General features: G+C 40.0%; 1 protein-coding gene across 1 annotated transcript; it reads left to right on the top strand.

The window, feature by feature from the left end:
- The first annotated feature begins 1 nt into the window (after nucleotide 1).
- jazf1b (JAZF zinc finger 1b) lies at nucleotides 2-16,043 on the top strand. The gene is made up of 5 exons (XM_042422861.1): nucleotides 2-201; nucleotides 10,163-10,235; nucleotides 10,938-11,134; nucleotides 12,359-12,528; nucleotides 14,170-16,043. Exons 1-5 carry the CDS (start codon nucleotides 87-89, stop codon nucleotides 14,344-14,346), a joined length of 732 nt encoding a protein of 243 aa, XP_042278795.1. The 5' UTR covers nucleotides 2-86; the 3' UTR covers nucleotides 14,347-16,043.
- Nucleotides 16,044-16,073: the final 30 nt, after the last annotated feature.

Below are 16,073 nucleotides of genomic sequence, written 5' to 3'. Positions count from 1 at the left end.
CCGCTGTCCGCCTGCTGTTTCCCCGCTGCTCGCTGCTGCTGCTGCCGCTGCCGCCGCCTGCCCTCATTTCCAATGCAGCAGCGACCATGACAGGCATCGCCGCTGCTTCTTTCTTTTCCAACGCTTGCAGGTTCGGGGGCTGCGGACTTCACTTCGACACTCTGGCCGAGCTCATCGTGCATATCGAGGATAACCACATCGGTAAGAGCCGACAAGTAGTGAGCGCCGCAGGCTGCAATGGCCGAGGTTTGCAGCTAGCAGAAGTGGCTAAGTTAGCGAGCTAGCAAGTTACTTCCTGCGTCCTGACAACCCTGTTGCTAGGTGTGGTGGCTGTTCATGTTTCTGTGTAGACACTGCAGTTCCTGTTCAACACCCGTGGATCTGTATAAACGATGTATCTCTGTTTAGGTCGCTGCAACACCAGCCCTGAAACACCCGACAGGAAGACTGTTTCTTTACGCCCCGTCGGGTCGCCCGTGCAACATTATTGCAGCGCGAGGCCCGCGCGCTGAGCTGCCCTGAAGCGTCGCGAGTTAACTTGTGGTCAACATGAGCCAGTGAAGATACACTGATTATAATGTGCTTGCTTCCATCCACTTGACAACATACTGTAGACTAGTTATATTATACTACTTACTGGAAGCAAGTATTCACTTTTAAAAGCAAATAACTGTTATGTTATGTTTTATTTATCACTTAAGAAGTGTTAGTTTCCACCAGGGATCTGACACTGCTTGGATGCAACCAAACACTCTACTTGCATGATGTAGTTTATCCTGTTCAGCTATTGCAACTTTTTAATGGTAGAACAGACTATTTTGTTTTGGTAGTAGATGGAAAGATAGATAGATAGACTATTTATCCCCAAAGGGAAATGTCAGTGTTACAGCAGCTATCATATAGATGACAAAAAACCCATGTAGCTTACAAAAACACAGGTAAAAGTTCTATACTGAATAAGCAACAGAATAAGTAGCATAAAAGTACTCTTTTAAGAATAGAACTTTAAGGTACAAATTTTATTAATGTGCAAATTAAATGTAAAATGTACATTGTGCATTGCCACTCAGTGGAGGAGTCTCCCTCCCGGCACAGAGGGGAACCACTGTAGATAACTGTTGCGTTGGGCAGGAATGACCTCCTGTGTTGGTTCTTATTGCAGTGGAGCTGAAGGAACCTCCGATTGAAGACATTGTTGTCTGACCAGAAGGTTGTGTAGGGGGTGTGTAGTGTTGTCCATTATGTTGATAGTTACATAGTGGTATCTGCATAAACAGTGTACTATATGCGTGCAATGATTTAGTAGCCAGTTGTTGAATTTGCATTTTTATAATCATTTGAAAGTAAGAGTATGTTACCCAACACAAGTGTGAAATTGCAACACAACAGTTACACATGTAATTGCATTATTACAGGCGTGTCTGACAAACTTGTTACAGCTGCAGTTGTCATAAGACTTACAAAATCCACGGTGTCTGTTTCACAGCTGTTATGGAAAAATATCAGATATTGGTGTTGGCTTTAAAAAACACATTGATTCATCACTAATTGTTTGCAAGCATGGGTTGTTCAGCAGCAGTGGGCTTTTTGGTGTGTCAATTAAATATGCACTCTTGTGTTATAGGCCAGACTTATGATGTCATCAGTGTTGATCACCAATCTACTACGTGTGCCATTATTTTATAACTTCATTGAAACAATTGCTTCTATAATGCACAATTTAAAATTGTTGCAGCACTTAAAAAGAAGTTCTTGTTCACTGGCAGGCCATCCCAAAATATATCTGATCATCTGAAAATCTGGAAAAAAGTACAACCTGTAAAGACAGACATGTGTCACTAGTTGGAATAAATACCTCTGGAGCAGGTCACTGTAGACTGTGTTGCTCAATGGTGTAACTGGTGACTCTCATATGACAACATGGTGCAGGTGCAACATGGTCATTAAAATAATTAAAATGTATTATATTTATATCTAAATGTATTTATATGGTATTAAATCCCACATGAAAGTTGGTCTTACTTCACCAGTTCATATGCTAAACCAAGACACTAACAGTCCTCTTGACCACAAACAGTGCCACCCCTAGTTTTTGTTAGGCTAAACAAGAACATTAACTACTAGTGGGTGATGACTAGGCAGTCATGATGGATGGACATAAAAACTTTGTCTGAGTTGTTTTATCATTAAACTTTCTGAGAAGCTGTGAACGGATGTGTGTAAAAGGTATATGCTGATCTAATAATTCACCTCTGTGTGAAAGTGAAAAGTGGAAAAGTATTTCTAGCTATATCTGGAAAATAATGTATCATGTTTTTATTTACTTCAGTGATACATGAAAATTAAATAGTATTGAGTTTATATAAGAACTTCGTGTTTGTGTGTCTAGTGCCACATTGCCAATGTATTTAGCTCCCTTGAATCACTTGTTATAAAATAGACACATAATTAAAACAGAAAATCAATATACAGAAATATATTTATTATCATTGTATTGTCTGTTTCAATCCTCCATACTATATTGTTTTATCCCTGTATTTAATAAAGCTTAACAAAAAGTCAGTCAGAAACTACAACTTTAGTCTTGCAGAGATGTTTAGCTCCAAGTGCTTGAAGTTTTTATGTCTTTTAACTAAGCTTATAGTCTAGAAAGTGAATTCCCCTCCTCACAGTTTGACACTGAGTTAGTTCCTGCATCTGTTACCCAATCTAATATTTCAGACACTTATTATTGAAGCTGACAAGGCCCAGCTGTCTCTGTTGTTCTTGTTTGTTGCTTGACTGGCTTTAATATCCTCTGCCCTCTGATTGTGTGCTGTGCATGTGTCCGAGGTGTTAGCTGTAGAAAAAAATGCTTCCAAATGACTTATTGGGGTATAATGAGGCAATTAGTTGGCTGAGAGTGGAAAAACTTTGCTGCCCCCCTCCTTTGTCCGCTGGCCTGTGCCCACTCTGAGAAGTGCGAAATCTTGCGCGTTGTGCCAAGTGCCTGTGAAGCATAATTACAGACAGAGTGCTTGATTTGGCCTGTCTTCCTCCTCATCTGGTGGCCTGCTGCTTAAAGCACGTTCTCCTTTATAATTAGGCGCCTGGAAAACAAGCAAACATTCTTGTGCCTGTTTTCCCCAGCCGGCCTGCTGGTCAGGTCTGTGAACAAGAGGTGGCGCTGCTCTGCTGTTGGTAAAGGGAGCCGGCCTGCACTATAAGACCAAAGCTCACTTCCCAGTCACATTTAACAGCACAGTGTATTGTAGTGTTTCACAGTTAGTTCTTATACTTGAATACGGTATATTGTATTTTTAAACATTACTGTACTTTTAGGAGGGTATTAGAAGAAACTCCAAGATTTTATTGGTTGCAGTTGATGATGACCAGCTTCATCTTTCATTTAAAATGCTCATTAATGCAGAGAGCAATGTGTAGTAACAGTTATTTGTTTTTCTGAAAGCTAAGATTGAACCTGATATCACATAAAATCCGGTTACAGATCAATTTCCAGCCCTTAACATTTATGATTCAAAAATTTTATAATGAATCAGCTATTTTTCATCCTCTTACATCCCAGCATCGTGACAGCCAACTTAAGGTGATGATATGAGTGTTGGGTGGTCCACTTAGACCTTTGTCAACAAATTCAGCAAAGTTTAAGAGAGCACATGCTAATGAGCCCCAGAAAACAACAGCGGAACCAGAGGAAAATTTTAACACTGAGCCTAAGTTGTGTTGTTAAGACTGAAAGATCTCCTCAATGGTCTGGTGTTCTTGTGTGGTATGAAAAACTGCACACACTAAGCCAATGAAATGTTTACTTTGTCACTGAGCGACCAGGCCTCCATAGACCAGAAGCAAATAGCGACTGTGTTATTTAGACCTGTGCATGTGTGTACTACCGGGGCCTGGCATAACGATGGCCTGAAGTGTCCAGACTCGGTAACAATGGGTCTGTTTGTTGCCAATCCTCACTGGAGGCTCATTTAGGAGATTTTGGTATGCACCCCCAAAAACTGCGCGGAAGTAATAAATTTGAAAAGCAGTAACTAGTTCCCTGATCTGTGCACCTGGTGGGCCTAATTACATTTCCCCATCCCCCGACACCGCTGCTCCTGTTCCTGTGCAGTGACTGCGAGATGAGGGGCTGCTGTACTCGATAAAACATTCCTCATAGGAGATAATAATGTACTACCAATGTTGACATTACACATCATTGGGGTGTAGTTTGATGCAGATCAAATGTGCCAGTTTTGTCCTCTTTTAAAAAAGTTCTTTTAAGAGTTTAGTTATTACTTTATAGGACCAGTATGTAAGATTTAGTGGCATCTAGCGGAACGGACTTGGCAGAAATGGAATATAATATTCATAAGTAGGTTTTAATCAGTGTATAATCCCATGAAAATAAGAATCATGCTTTCATTACCTTAGAAGGAGCCCTTTATATCTACATGGGGAGTGGATCCCACTGGCTCTAGAGAGGACTTTTTGCGTTTTTCGCAAGTTTCGCAGCTACTGTAGGTTCTCCTGCACGTTTGGAGGGGGAAGGGAAGGGAAGTGTATTCATTTGGTTGCAATCTACAACTTCACCACTAGATGCCACTAAATCTTACATACCTGTCCTTTAAAGGATGATGTTGCTAATCATCAGATATTTTCCAGTCATTTCCAATTCTGCTGGTTTGAGGTTTCCTCTCTTACTACAGCTGCACATATAAAGTAGTATTTTTTCTTTTTGAATTGTTTCACATATTATATCTTCATTTAGAAGCCTAATGTATTAAACACCCCCACCTTTAGATATTTGATTTTTGAAATTTTAAAAAATAGTCTTTTTTTTTTTTTTACAAAAACATTTTTAATAAAGATAACTTAAATGTATTTTTTTTAAGTATTGTGACTAAAATATTTACATTGTACAGTTAATGAACTTGCCAGTGCTCTTTGCTGGACAAACTATTGGATAGTGATGCTGTTCCTAAATTACCTCAAATATATCTTTGGCATTTCTGTACTGTTATTTATCGACCGAAATAAACACAGATACCAATATTTCTGCAATAAGCTATTGTCTTTCAATATAATTAGCTGATTTATTGCCTATTTATTGGTCCAATTCTATTTGTGAATAAGTGTGGCCCTGACTTACAGATCTGATCATATAACTACTTCTTCTACTTCTAATAATTATTATTTGTGTCACTGGGCTTTTCCAGCCTTCCAGAAATTCACACTGAGTACCTGTAATTTAAACATAAACCAAATACTGTATTGGTATTGTACAAATTCTAATATTGGCTATTGGATATCACCAATGTCAGCTTAAAAAGAATGGCAGACTTGTTTAAAAATCACCGAAACCTTAGCACCATATGTATACAATGAGCAGCTATGAATGTGTGTGTTTTATACATGTTCCCATGTGTTTATCTGTGTGTTCGTACAAACGTGTCTTTGTGGATATGTGTATGAATTAATGCATGTGTATATGTTTAAATCGCTGCCTGTACTACACATATTTTTTGATGGATCATGTTTTGTTTTGTTTTTTATCAACCTGCAAAGACAGCTTACACATGGAGCTTGACTCCGTTTCATTTCCTCCTTAGAGGTCACATCGTAATGAATTACCTGTGCCACCACTCCTGGTAATGTCCCCTGCGGCTCAGAGCCACCATAAACATGTCACCATAATGCTCGCCACTCTGCTCTACCCCACAGCGCATTTGGCCGTGAGGGTGGATGGGAGAGCCAGACTATGGTGGAAATGAGAGAGGGAGCTGTGCGTCTGGGGCGTGTGTGTGTGTGTGTGTGTGTGTGAGGGTCGTGGAGGGCGTTATGAGAGGGCAGGAGGCGTCACTTCCCCCGTTGCCTTAGGAAGGTTTGTTGTGTGATCGTCCCTTGGTTTCCTGTTGCAGGTCGTCATAGGGGCCCTAATGAGAACATGTTATTGCATCATGTATGTTTTCTGTGCTTGTGTAACATATGCCTCCATTATAAACTGTGAGGCTAATATAGTCCCCTGTTACACTCGCACACTACAGCCACTCACTCAGCCAGCATAAGCTCCCGTAGACACGTTTCACACATAGACACTAATGATAGTCATTGCTTCATATGTGCTTAAGACATCAGTGAAAATCAGAAAATTAGTAGCATTGTTATATACAGAACATATTAGATGTATTACACTACATCTGTTCTGCTTGTCCACACCTGACTTTGCACCATGTATGTAAACAATCACCTAGGCGTATAGGAAGTGACTGTTTGCCTCTGAAACAAGGAACAGTAAATAAAGACCCTTTTTTTTCCCCAGAAGGTTTCTGATATTTGGCCACCAAGGTAGACCACCTGTGAAGTTTGATTAGAGGGGTTCCCATCTCTACTTGGGGCGCCTTCACCCTGATCCTTGACTGCTGGTGGCCCCAAAAGAATAGCGGAGGCTGCGGGGAACCGGCCCCTGCAGGCCTCCTTCTCCCTAGTCCCCACCTGAGGTGTGTGTGATTTACAGTGTGTTGGAACAGATTGATCCACTGCTGTTTAAGCGGTCCATGAGCAGGCTGCCATTCCACTCCTGGAGGCTCATTAGGGATCTTAGGAGGGATTTTCTTATGCACTCACGCACACACATACCAACACACAGCACTCAAAATAGTCTCTGCACTACCTCCGGCTTTTGGCAGGGGAATATTGCCGCTATGAACGTGTCTTTCCTACTCTGTTTCCACGACTTTGGCTGGAGAATAGAGAGAGGTGTGCTATCCTTCTCACAGGGGATAAATCCACTGTTAATGAAACACTTGCTTACGATTGAGGCCTTAAGAGAAACCTTCTGAGTCTCTAGGCGCTGAGATTCGAGCTGTTCTTAGAGCTTACCTGCCAGTGTCATAAAACTTTGCCACTTTTTTAGCGTCAACCAAGCGGCTTGGCTTCAGGCACTGAGTGGATGATGCCCTGTGTCTTGTCAAACCCATGTCTACTTAAAGGAAGGCTGACATTGGTTTGTTGTCATAGATTACTGTTAGACCTTTAAAATGTGTGCTTTCTCATGTACACTTCAATGTGGCTTCCTTTGAGTTTAACTGGTCAACATCACCTTTCGCCTCCGTCATGACAGAATTAAGCCAGTAGTGTACAGAGTGCAGTCTGCTGTGTGTTTCCTTTATGGATGGTTATGTGTGTACGTGTGAGTTTGTACTTTCAATCTACACCACGTTGGTATCTTTCAAACGGTTAAAAAGTGATTTGCTCCACCCAAAGAGAAGTTAAATGAATGAAAAACAGCTTAGAGAGACCAATTTTGTGTGATAACCAGATCAGAAACAGACTGAATTGTAAGAATACACAATATATCCTCAAATATCCAATTTGTAACTTATGTCTTGATTACACCCATATGAATTTCTTCAATATTGGTGCCAGTACCTGAGCAAACTACTACTTTTTTGGACACCTTATTTTACAAAAATATTAGCATGTTTTTCTACTAAATCTTTTTTCTTTCCATTTCATTTTCATTTTTACTTCTCAATTCAAGAACTTTACTTAACAAAAATAAAGTTTAAAATGAGCTGTTTCCTGATTTAGCTCAGAAATCTCTGATCAAAGCAACAAAACATAAGTAAACATGACTATGACAAGGTATTTTATGCCAACTTTCAATACTTGACAGTTATTGATAATCGACGGTACAGACAAATTTCATTTGGTGCTCAGAAAGTATTGATGTTTGATACCTAACCCTAGTCATGTCCCTGCAGACATAACTAGGTGATTTGGAGTCAAGTTTCTGTTTCCACTATATTCATCTTGATCAACACCATAATCTAATTAGTCGTTGGTACATTGTCTTTGTCCAACAAGTCTATTTTTAGGTTTTTTTGTTCCAGACAAACAAACCAACAGGAGTAAAAGCCCAACACCGCTTGTGGAAGTAATAATTGTGTATGACTCAGGGTTTTATTACAAGCTCACAAAGGTGTTGCATGCACTTTTTCCATGTGTTTTGTCATTGCCTTAGTAGTTTTTAAATTGCATCAACCAGGAGTGGACTCATGTTCACTGCTCACCGAATATACAGGTTTTGTTTTGGCTGCACTTTAGTTATTGGTCGTTGCATAATTTATAATCTAATGCCACAAACAGCCTTAGGTGTAATGGCTGTCTATAAATGAGCTTGTGGATGGAAACTAGCAATATTTTTAACCACATGGGGGTAGCCGTCTTTCACAGCTCTGTCAGAGGCAGACAGGGAGGCTCAGCTGGTAAGTGGTAGACAATGTTGTTTTATGGGGCATCTCTCTTCTCCCACATGGATGGCAGTGGGAAGAGCGTTTGAAGTCAGGCCCGCCTCACCTCAGGGTGTGGGGATTGGCGATTGTTGTACATTTAGCACCACTGAACAAGATGAATGTCTGGAGCGCAGCATGAAAAAACACATTATGTGTCATGTATGAGAAATGTGGTGTTTGCAGAGCAGTTTTTCAGAAATGCAATGTGTTACTTTCTTGTTATTTATATATTATTTTAAAAACAACAGTGTTACAAACAGGGAAGTAGCCTAATCATACAGCAAAGAGTGCAAAGGCAATGAATTCAACTTAAAGGTGCAGTGTGTAGAATTTGGTGGCAGAACGGACTTGGCAGAAATGGAATATAATATTCATAAGTATGTTTTAATTAGTGTATAATCACCTGAAAATAAGAATCGTTGTGTTTTCGTTACCTTAGAATGAGCCCTTTATATCTACATAGGGAGCAGGTCCTCTTCCATGGAGCCCACCATGTTACACGGCCATGTATCTACAGTAGCCCAGAACGGACAAACCAAACACTGGCTCTAGAGAGGGCCTTTCACATTTCCATGAGTTTCGCGGCCACTGTAGATTCTCCTGCATGCTTGGAAGGGGGAAATGATTCAGTTTGTTGCAATCTGCAACCTCACTGTTAGATGCCACTAAATCCTACACACTGCATCTTTAACCTTACTTAAGTTCAGTAACCAGTGTCAGTGTGAAGATTGCGGAGGTTCTCCAGCAGCCCTTTACTCCACAGTGACTTCAGTCTAGACAGTGGTGCATGACATCATGTTTGAACTAATTGAAGTGCATATTGCACAATATCCTGCCTTTTTGATTACTTTCACCAAGTAATTTTTATTAGCCTTTATTCAACTATTTGGCATGCATGCTGTTTCACAGCACAACTCATCACATTCATGAGCATTCATACCTGGGACTCACCCAGTTTTACTACAGTCTGCTACTGTTTGCCACCAAGCAGCTTAGCTGAAGCAGATGGGGGATAAGTGTACTGCTCAGGGACATACTGATGTAAGTTTTTAAAGTAGGAGAGTGCGAAATGTCATTATAATGTGTCCAGCCTTCTTCATCAAGACTTAAAAATAGAAGTATAAGAAACGATACCATTTTTGTACTGACAACCAGATGTGGACCTGTTTTATCTACCATTAAGGTACATAAAGGTGCAAAAGTAGCCTCTGATAGTATAAGGCACAAATTTGTATCAATTCAGCAAAAATTAAAGGTACAGTGGCAATCTTCAACTGAAGCATATCGTAATCCAGTGCAAGAGGTTTGAATTATTTTTTCTCAAGTTTAAAGTAAGGAGTATTACTGGTGTCTGTTTACTGAAAACCTACCTGAAAAGTTTGTATTGATCAGTGTGTTTCATTATCTCTAACCCAGTTTTAATATTTAAATAATAAAATTCCCATCAAAATGAATAAACCCTCCTGAGGAAGCACCACCGTTCCTTTCCTCTGTGCCTGAGGGGTCCTGGGAAAGCTGCCAACACCAGTGCAGGTGTTTCTTTGAAAACAAGAAGAGTAGAGTTTGTGGGTGGGAAGCTGGTGAGGGATCATGTCAAATTTTTATTTATATATCCCAATATCACAAATCACAAATGTGCCTCAAGGAGCTCAAGGGTCTGACATGTCTTTGTCACTGCATCACTAACTTCTGGTTTGTCGGAGAAAGATGGGATCTGGGACAAAGAATGCTAGAAAAAGAAAACTGAGCACACTGATGTTCTCGATATTTAGTAATGTGACATGTCTTTATTCTGTTCTAATGGTAGAGCATTGTACCACTGTTTATACGCACAGTATGTGTCTAACTCTTCCACTCCTTTGTCTCCCTCATGTGCTCAGACACAGACCCCCGTCTGCTGGAGAAGCAGGAGCAGCAGCAGCCTACATATGTTGCCCTCAGCTACATCAACAGGTAAAGAAATGTACTGTAAGGTATCATCAAAGCAAGAAAACAGCACATTTCGCTCTTATTTAAATCTATGTCATAAATTCATTTAAATAATTATGGCATTAACGTTATTAGTCTTTGGGCCTGTAAAGATTTATACAAAAGTGCTCTACATCAGTGAGTATAACCACTGTGCCCTATAATGTGTTTGCTTGTATGAGGCTCCACCAGCGATTTCAGATGTCATCTGGTGGATTGCTTAGATGAATTGCCTCTGTATTTGGTAGTTGGGTTTTTTTTATTGCACTGGGTGCATCCCAGTCGTCTTTGATATGGTGATTTGACTAGTAGTTTTAAAAGCCTTATGCAACAAGCCAGTATACAAGAAGGTCTGCCGCTGTCTCCCTGCCTTCATAAACACATCTTGATGTGGTTATCGCTTAATTTGTTAATTCCACTTCTGCTTTAACAATGTCTATGTTAACATTTAATTTTTATGATATGCATTTACCAAAGACTTTGCTATCCATCATAAACCCTTGTGTAAGTTTTTTTGATGGGAATGGAATGATTGGTTTTTTTTCCAAGCATGTGTTTTTTAATAGTAAATTTTCAATAGGAGAATTTTTGCAACATCAAGACAGTGTGATGTGTCAAATCTATGACAGACCCCGCTTTTCATTTAAAGTTTTCAAACCCTGACCAGCTTCATATCCCACGCTGCAGGTTCATGACAGATGCTGCACGGCGAGAGCACGAGACTCTGAAGAAGAAGGTGCAGCCCAAATTGTCTCTGTCTCTGACAGGCAATCTGTCTCGCAGCAGTGTTTCCACTCCGCCTCGCCATACCAGTGGAAACCTCACCCCTCCAGTTACCCCACCCATCACCCCTTCCTCTTCCTTCCGTAGCAGCACGCCCACAGGTAACCATTCTCGACACACTCACCACGCATTTCGTGGCAGTGGAATACACACTCAGCAAAGGTCAGCAACAGAGTGGTGTCACTCTGAGAGTGTAAGGAGACTGACTTTCCAGTCTGGAGGTTCATTTCCAAGACACCATAAGAGCAAACATCCACACTGCTGAAGGAAATATGAATCCCAGACAGCTCATCTAGTGTCCTGACTGTCTTAAAGTATGAAGGCAGAAGCAAAGAGTGATTGTCCTCTTCAGGGATCAAGTAAGAATCACATAAAAATGTCCTGAATGTACTGAAAAAGCTTATATAGCATGAAACAGGTGGCTCATTCACTGTAGATGGTGAAAAAAGCACTGGTCTTAGCTGTAACAGCTGAAATGAATGTTGCATTTGGCAAATTTTCACCCCTTTACTCATTATATTTTCAGATCTAAGGGCTTAAAATCCATGTATTTTACTGACTGAAATGAAATGATATTATTGTGTATTGTCTGTAAACAGCTCTTCATCTTCCTGATACTGATCCTTGTACCGAATTGTGTGATATTTCATTGTTAAATTGTAGGTAACATTTCACAGATATTGTGCATTTCTTTGTTGATGTGAAAGTCAATACATGTCTTAATGTTTGCTACTATGAGGAACTGCAAATGAATGCTGGGCTTGAGGAAACATATTTCTAACACAGCTCAAATCCAAGCTACAGGGAATCAGGGTCTGTTCTCATAGTCCAGCTAATTTGTGTACATTATATAATAAGTTTTTTTTGTTGCTTCCTTGGAATATTTTAATGTCATGCCCTTGTTTTGTAAAGTATGCAGTTTTTTAATGTTCTGTCATGTTTTAGCTCTTGTGGTTTTGTAGCTACTCTTCCGGCATAACATCTTTAATTAAGTGATGACACAACAGCAGCTGATTGACCCCAAGACCTCAATAAAATGAATAAATTCTTTCCCAGGATTGGCATATTTCAGTTTTTCCCAAAACTTGGGCACCATAACATACGTAAAATGGAGTTCATGGGAACACTGCCCCGAAACACATGTTGAGAAAGGTTCACGCTTGTCATCCTCAAAACCCAAAGGACAGGATCTCCTTGCCAAAGATTAGTCATGAAATGTGCGTAAATCAGAGCTTCTTGGAGACTGGTGGGTAGGATTGCATCCCTGGTGGTCATGCCCTGAGACTGAGTCATTTACCATTTGTCTGTCTTTCAACCTCCCACAGGTAGTGAGTGTGATGAAGAGGAGGTAGACTTTGAGGAGTCAGACAGTGATGAGTCGTGGACCACAGAGAGCGCCATCAGCTCTGAGTCCATCCTCAGCTCCATGTGCATGAACGGAGGAGACGAGAAGCCATTTGCCTGTCCTGTCCCAGGCTGTAAAAAGAGATACAAGGTTAGTTTAACTCAACATTTCCTATTAGATTAATTACTGCAGTGGTTCTCAAAATGGGGTCCAGGGACCCCCAGGAGTCCTTGAAGGGGTTTTAGGGAGTCCCCAAGTTTGAGAATCACTTTGTTTAAACATAATGTAACTGTGAGATACTTTCACCATGTCCACCGAGACAGAATGAATACTTGATACATTTGCAATGAACAAAGTGAGACATGTAATTTTATCTGCTCACAGAAATAAGGATGTAAAATCAAAATAGTAGAAGATATCCTGTGTTTGACAATGGAAAATTGGTTCTTAGTTGAGCATTACAGCATGTCAACATAAATGCATACATCTAGTCCACTTCAATAATGCGGGGTTTTACTGGATTTTCCATTCACATCTGGTGTGTGTGGTTTGGGATAAATTATGTGCAGCCTGAGAAAATTGCATTGCTGACGTGAATGACAGGGTTATAGGCGATGACTTAGTCTGAGGCAGCAGCAGCACTAGGCATCTGTTCAGTGGCAGAACTAGATTGTAACTAGAGCACATTTTATTTCTCCTTTCCTCAGAATTATGTTGAATGAGGTCCTCTTTTTATTCTGAAGTTATGTACGAGATACACTACATGGCCAAATGTACAGTATATGGACACCCCAATCAACATACTCGATCTTAAAATGAAAGTTCACAGTTTTTCAAGTCTATCCTAAAACATGAGTCAGGTGACCAAATGAACATTGACACATGTAATTCTTGCTGTAATCCTCCTGTTCATACACACCATTAAGAGATCCCTTCATAATGAACTTTGAATGTAAGTGATGGGGGACAAAATCCGCAGCCCTCTTTCCATGAAAAAGTGTATTTAAAAGTTTATTTGAAGCTAATATGCAGTCAAATGAGTCAAATCAAGTCAACTCTTTCAGTTACAGTCATTTTAGTGCTCTCTTCTTGTTACAATCCTTCCACTGCAGCTAAACTGGAAAACAGGGATTTTTTTTTTTACTAAAAAGACTGTAACTGTGGAAGATATTCACTTTATTTGACTAATTCAGACAGCTGAAGCCTCATATTATCTTCAGAATACATTTTCGCTCAAAACAAGAACTGTGGATTTTGTCTCCCATTACTTACATTATAAACATATTAGGAGGGGATCTTCTAATGGCCAGTATAAACAGGAGGAATTATTACAGTGAGCAAAACATGTTTCAATGTTCATTTAGGCACCTGACTGTTGTTTTAGGACAGACTTGAAAATCCTTTAAAGCTACAGCAAGCAGTACACTGGATAGTGTGCTTTCAAATCCTTTGTTGAGATCTCAGGGAATTCATGAAACAACAAGACAATGCCCCTGGGCACAAAGCAAGGTCTGTTGAGTTTGGTGTGGAAGAACTTGACTTGACCCATATACAGTGTATGACTCAACCACATCAAACACTTGTAGGATGAATTGGAACACCAGCTGTGAGCCAGATCTTATCAGTAGAATAAGATATTCAACAATCACACGGTTGTAATGTTTGAGTGTTCACATACTTTTGGCCATGCAGTGTAGTTGTGGGAAATTCAGCCAATGCTACTACGATAAAAACAACTGAAAACCTGCCCAGAGTACTGCACACTTATTCAAACTTTCTGCTTCATTACAGAATGTGAACGGGATCAAGTATCATGCCAAGAACGGCCACCGAACCCAAATAAGGGTGCGCAAACCCTTCAAGTGCCGGTGTGGGAAGAGCTACAAAACATCTCAGGGTCTCCGCCACCACACCATCAACTTCCACCCACCCATCTCTACTGACATCATCCGCAAGATGCAGCAGTAGAGATGGAGTGAGCAACCAGCACTCTCCTTTAGGACATTCCCCAATCATCTGAACTCCACCGTCACCAGCAAAGGCTGTTTCTTCTCCCACATTGTTCCTTTCATCTTCCAACCCCTGTCCTTCTCTTTCTCTTTCTCTTATCCCACTATGCTATGACACTATTTTTTCATATTTTGCATGTTATAAATGTTTTATTATTCGTGCTTAATTTTTATTCAGAATTTTAAATCTTTATTATGTAGTTCACAGTTTTGTATTTTGCACATTCAAGCTATCATATCTATTTGAATTTATTTTTTGACACATGGTGCTCGTTGGTGATGACAGCATGTCGTAGAGTAGAGAATGGTCCACACCAAGGTAGCCTAGCATGTAGGACGTCCTGCTTTAAAGGCAGTGTGAAGTCAGACGAAACTGAGGAAAGATTTGGATGTTTTATTTGAGGAAGGAGGCACCGTTACCATGGCTGTAATACAATGTCTCATTTAAGTGCTTAAATGCGACAGAGGCAAACAAACAAACAAAAAAAAAGTGTGTTACATCAGAAATCCAACCTGAAACAATATGTACATGTTTGATTCTTAATCAGATTTAATGTTAATAATCAGTTTTTGGAATTTTCCTTTCATATCACAAATATTCCAAACCTTTTTTTTTCTCATTTGTTTTACTGCAAACACGTGTGTGTGAGCACCAAAGGATGATCTCAGGTGATGTTTGCAAGCATTTCAGCACCACAATCCTGCCCAAGTGTTCTGACCCAAGGATCATGGGAACTCAGGGTTCCTAATGCTCCCGGTCACTTTCCTGAAGACTTAAGCAGTTCTCCTTGCTACTTTACAAGTGAGGAATTGAAGCACTTTTTGTAACAAGTTGCCAACAAATAAACATTTTAGTCAATATCTCGTTTCCGGTGTATGTACAGTAGCTGCCGAAACGAGGCAAAAGGCCTTCAGAGCAGAAAGTTTGCAAGTTCTACATTGCACCAAGGGAAGATGTACACCAAACCTCCAGTGTTTCCAGTATTGTTATATTTCTGTATGTAGTTGCCTTGAATTGTAAACCATTCCAATCAGTACAGATCTTTCTATGGCTTTATTTTGACAAGTGCAGACAAAGTCAGCCGAATACAGACATTATTCCCCGGGTCATGTGAATCTATGTGATTGTCCTTGTCATGGATAAAAGAAAAAAGGGGGCTTGTAAGCATTCTCACAGTTGTGCTGTTAGGCTGTAAGAGACACACTTCGGCTCCTGCTGTGCCATAACAATGTAATGTCAGTTGAGCAAACGTTGAATCATTAATAATGAACCGCAGAATCTCAAGTTGCCACCAGACAGCTGATTTATCAACAGTGAGCCATTAAATAACATCTTCACTGCATGGATGTTAGTGTTAAGGAACTACAAACCAATTGAGAATTGTGACAGTATTGTACTGCCAGTATGGAGGTGAAGTCTTTGATATAGTGTACAGTGAATGTATTGTTATGTGTTAAGTGCATTAAATTATATTTTCATATGTTTCTGGAAATAAAAAAAGAATCAAACAATACTTTAATGTGTATGAGGTAGAGGCAAAACCAGAGGTTGTTTGGAGAAACTCATGGTGATGTACTGTATTTCTTCAAAAAAGCTGCTTCATGTAAACTTTTGTTACATTTAGAATAAAAATTCCTCTGATGTGTGCCTAAAGATTCCTGTCTTATTAACTGTGTTTGGACACA

This window comes from Thunnus maccoyii, chromosome 10, assembly GCF_910596095.1.
Source record: "Thunnus maccoyii chromosome 10, fThuMac1.1, whole genome shotgun sequence".
NCBI classification, from domain to species: Eukaryota; Metazoa; Chordata; class Actinopteri; order Scombriformes; family Scombridae; genus Thunnus; species Thunnus maccoyii.
Note: the sequence above shows the minus strand (reverse complement) of the source record. Positions and strands in the feature narration are given on the sequence as shown.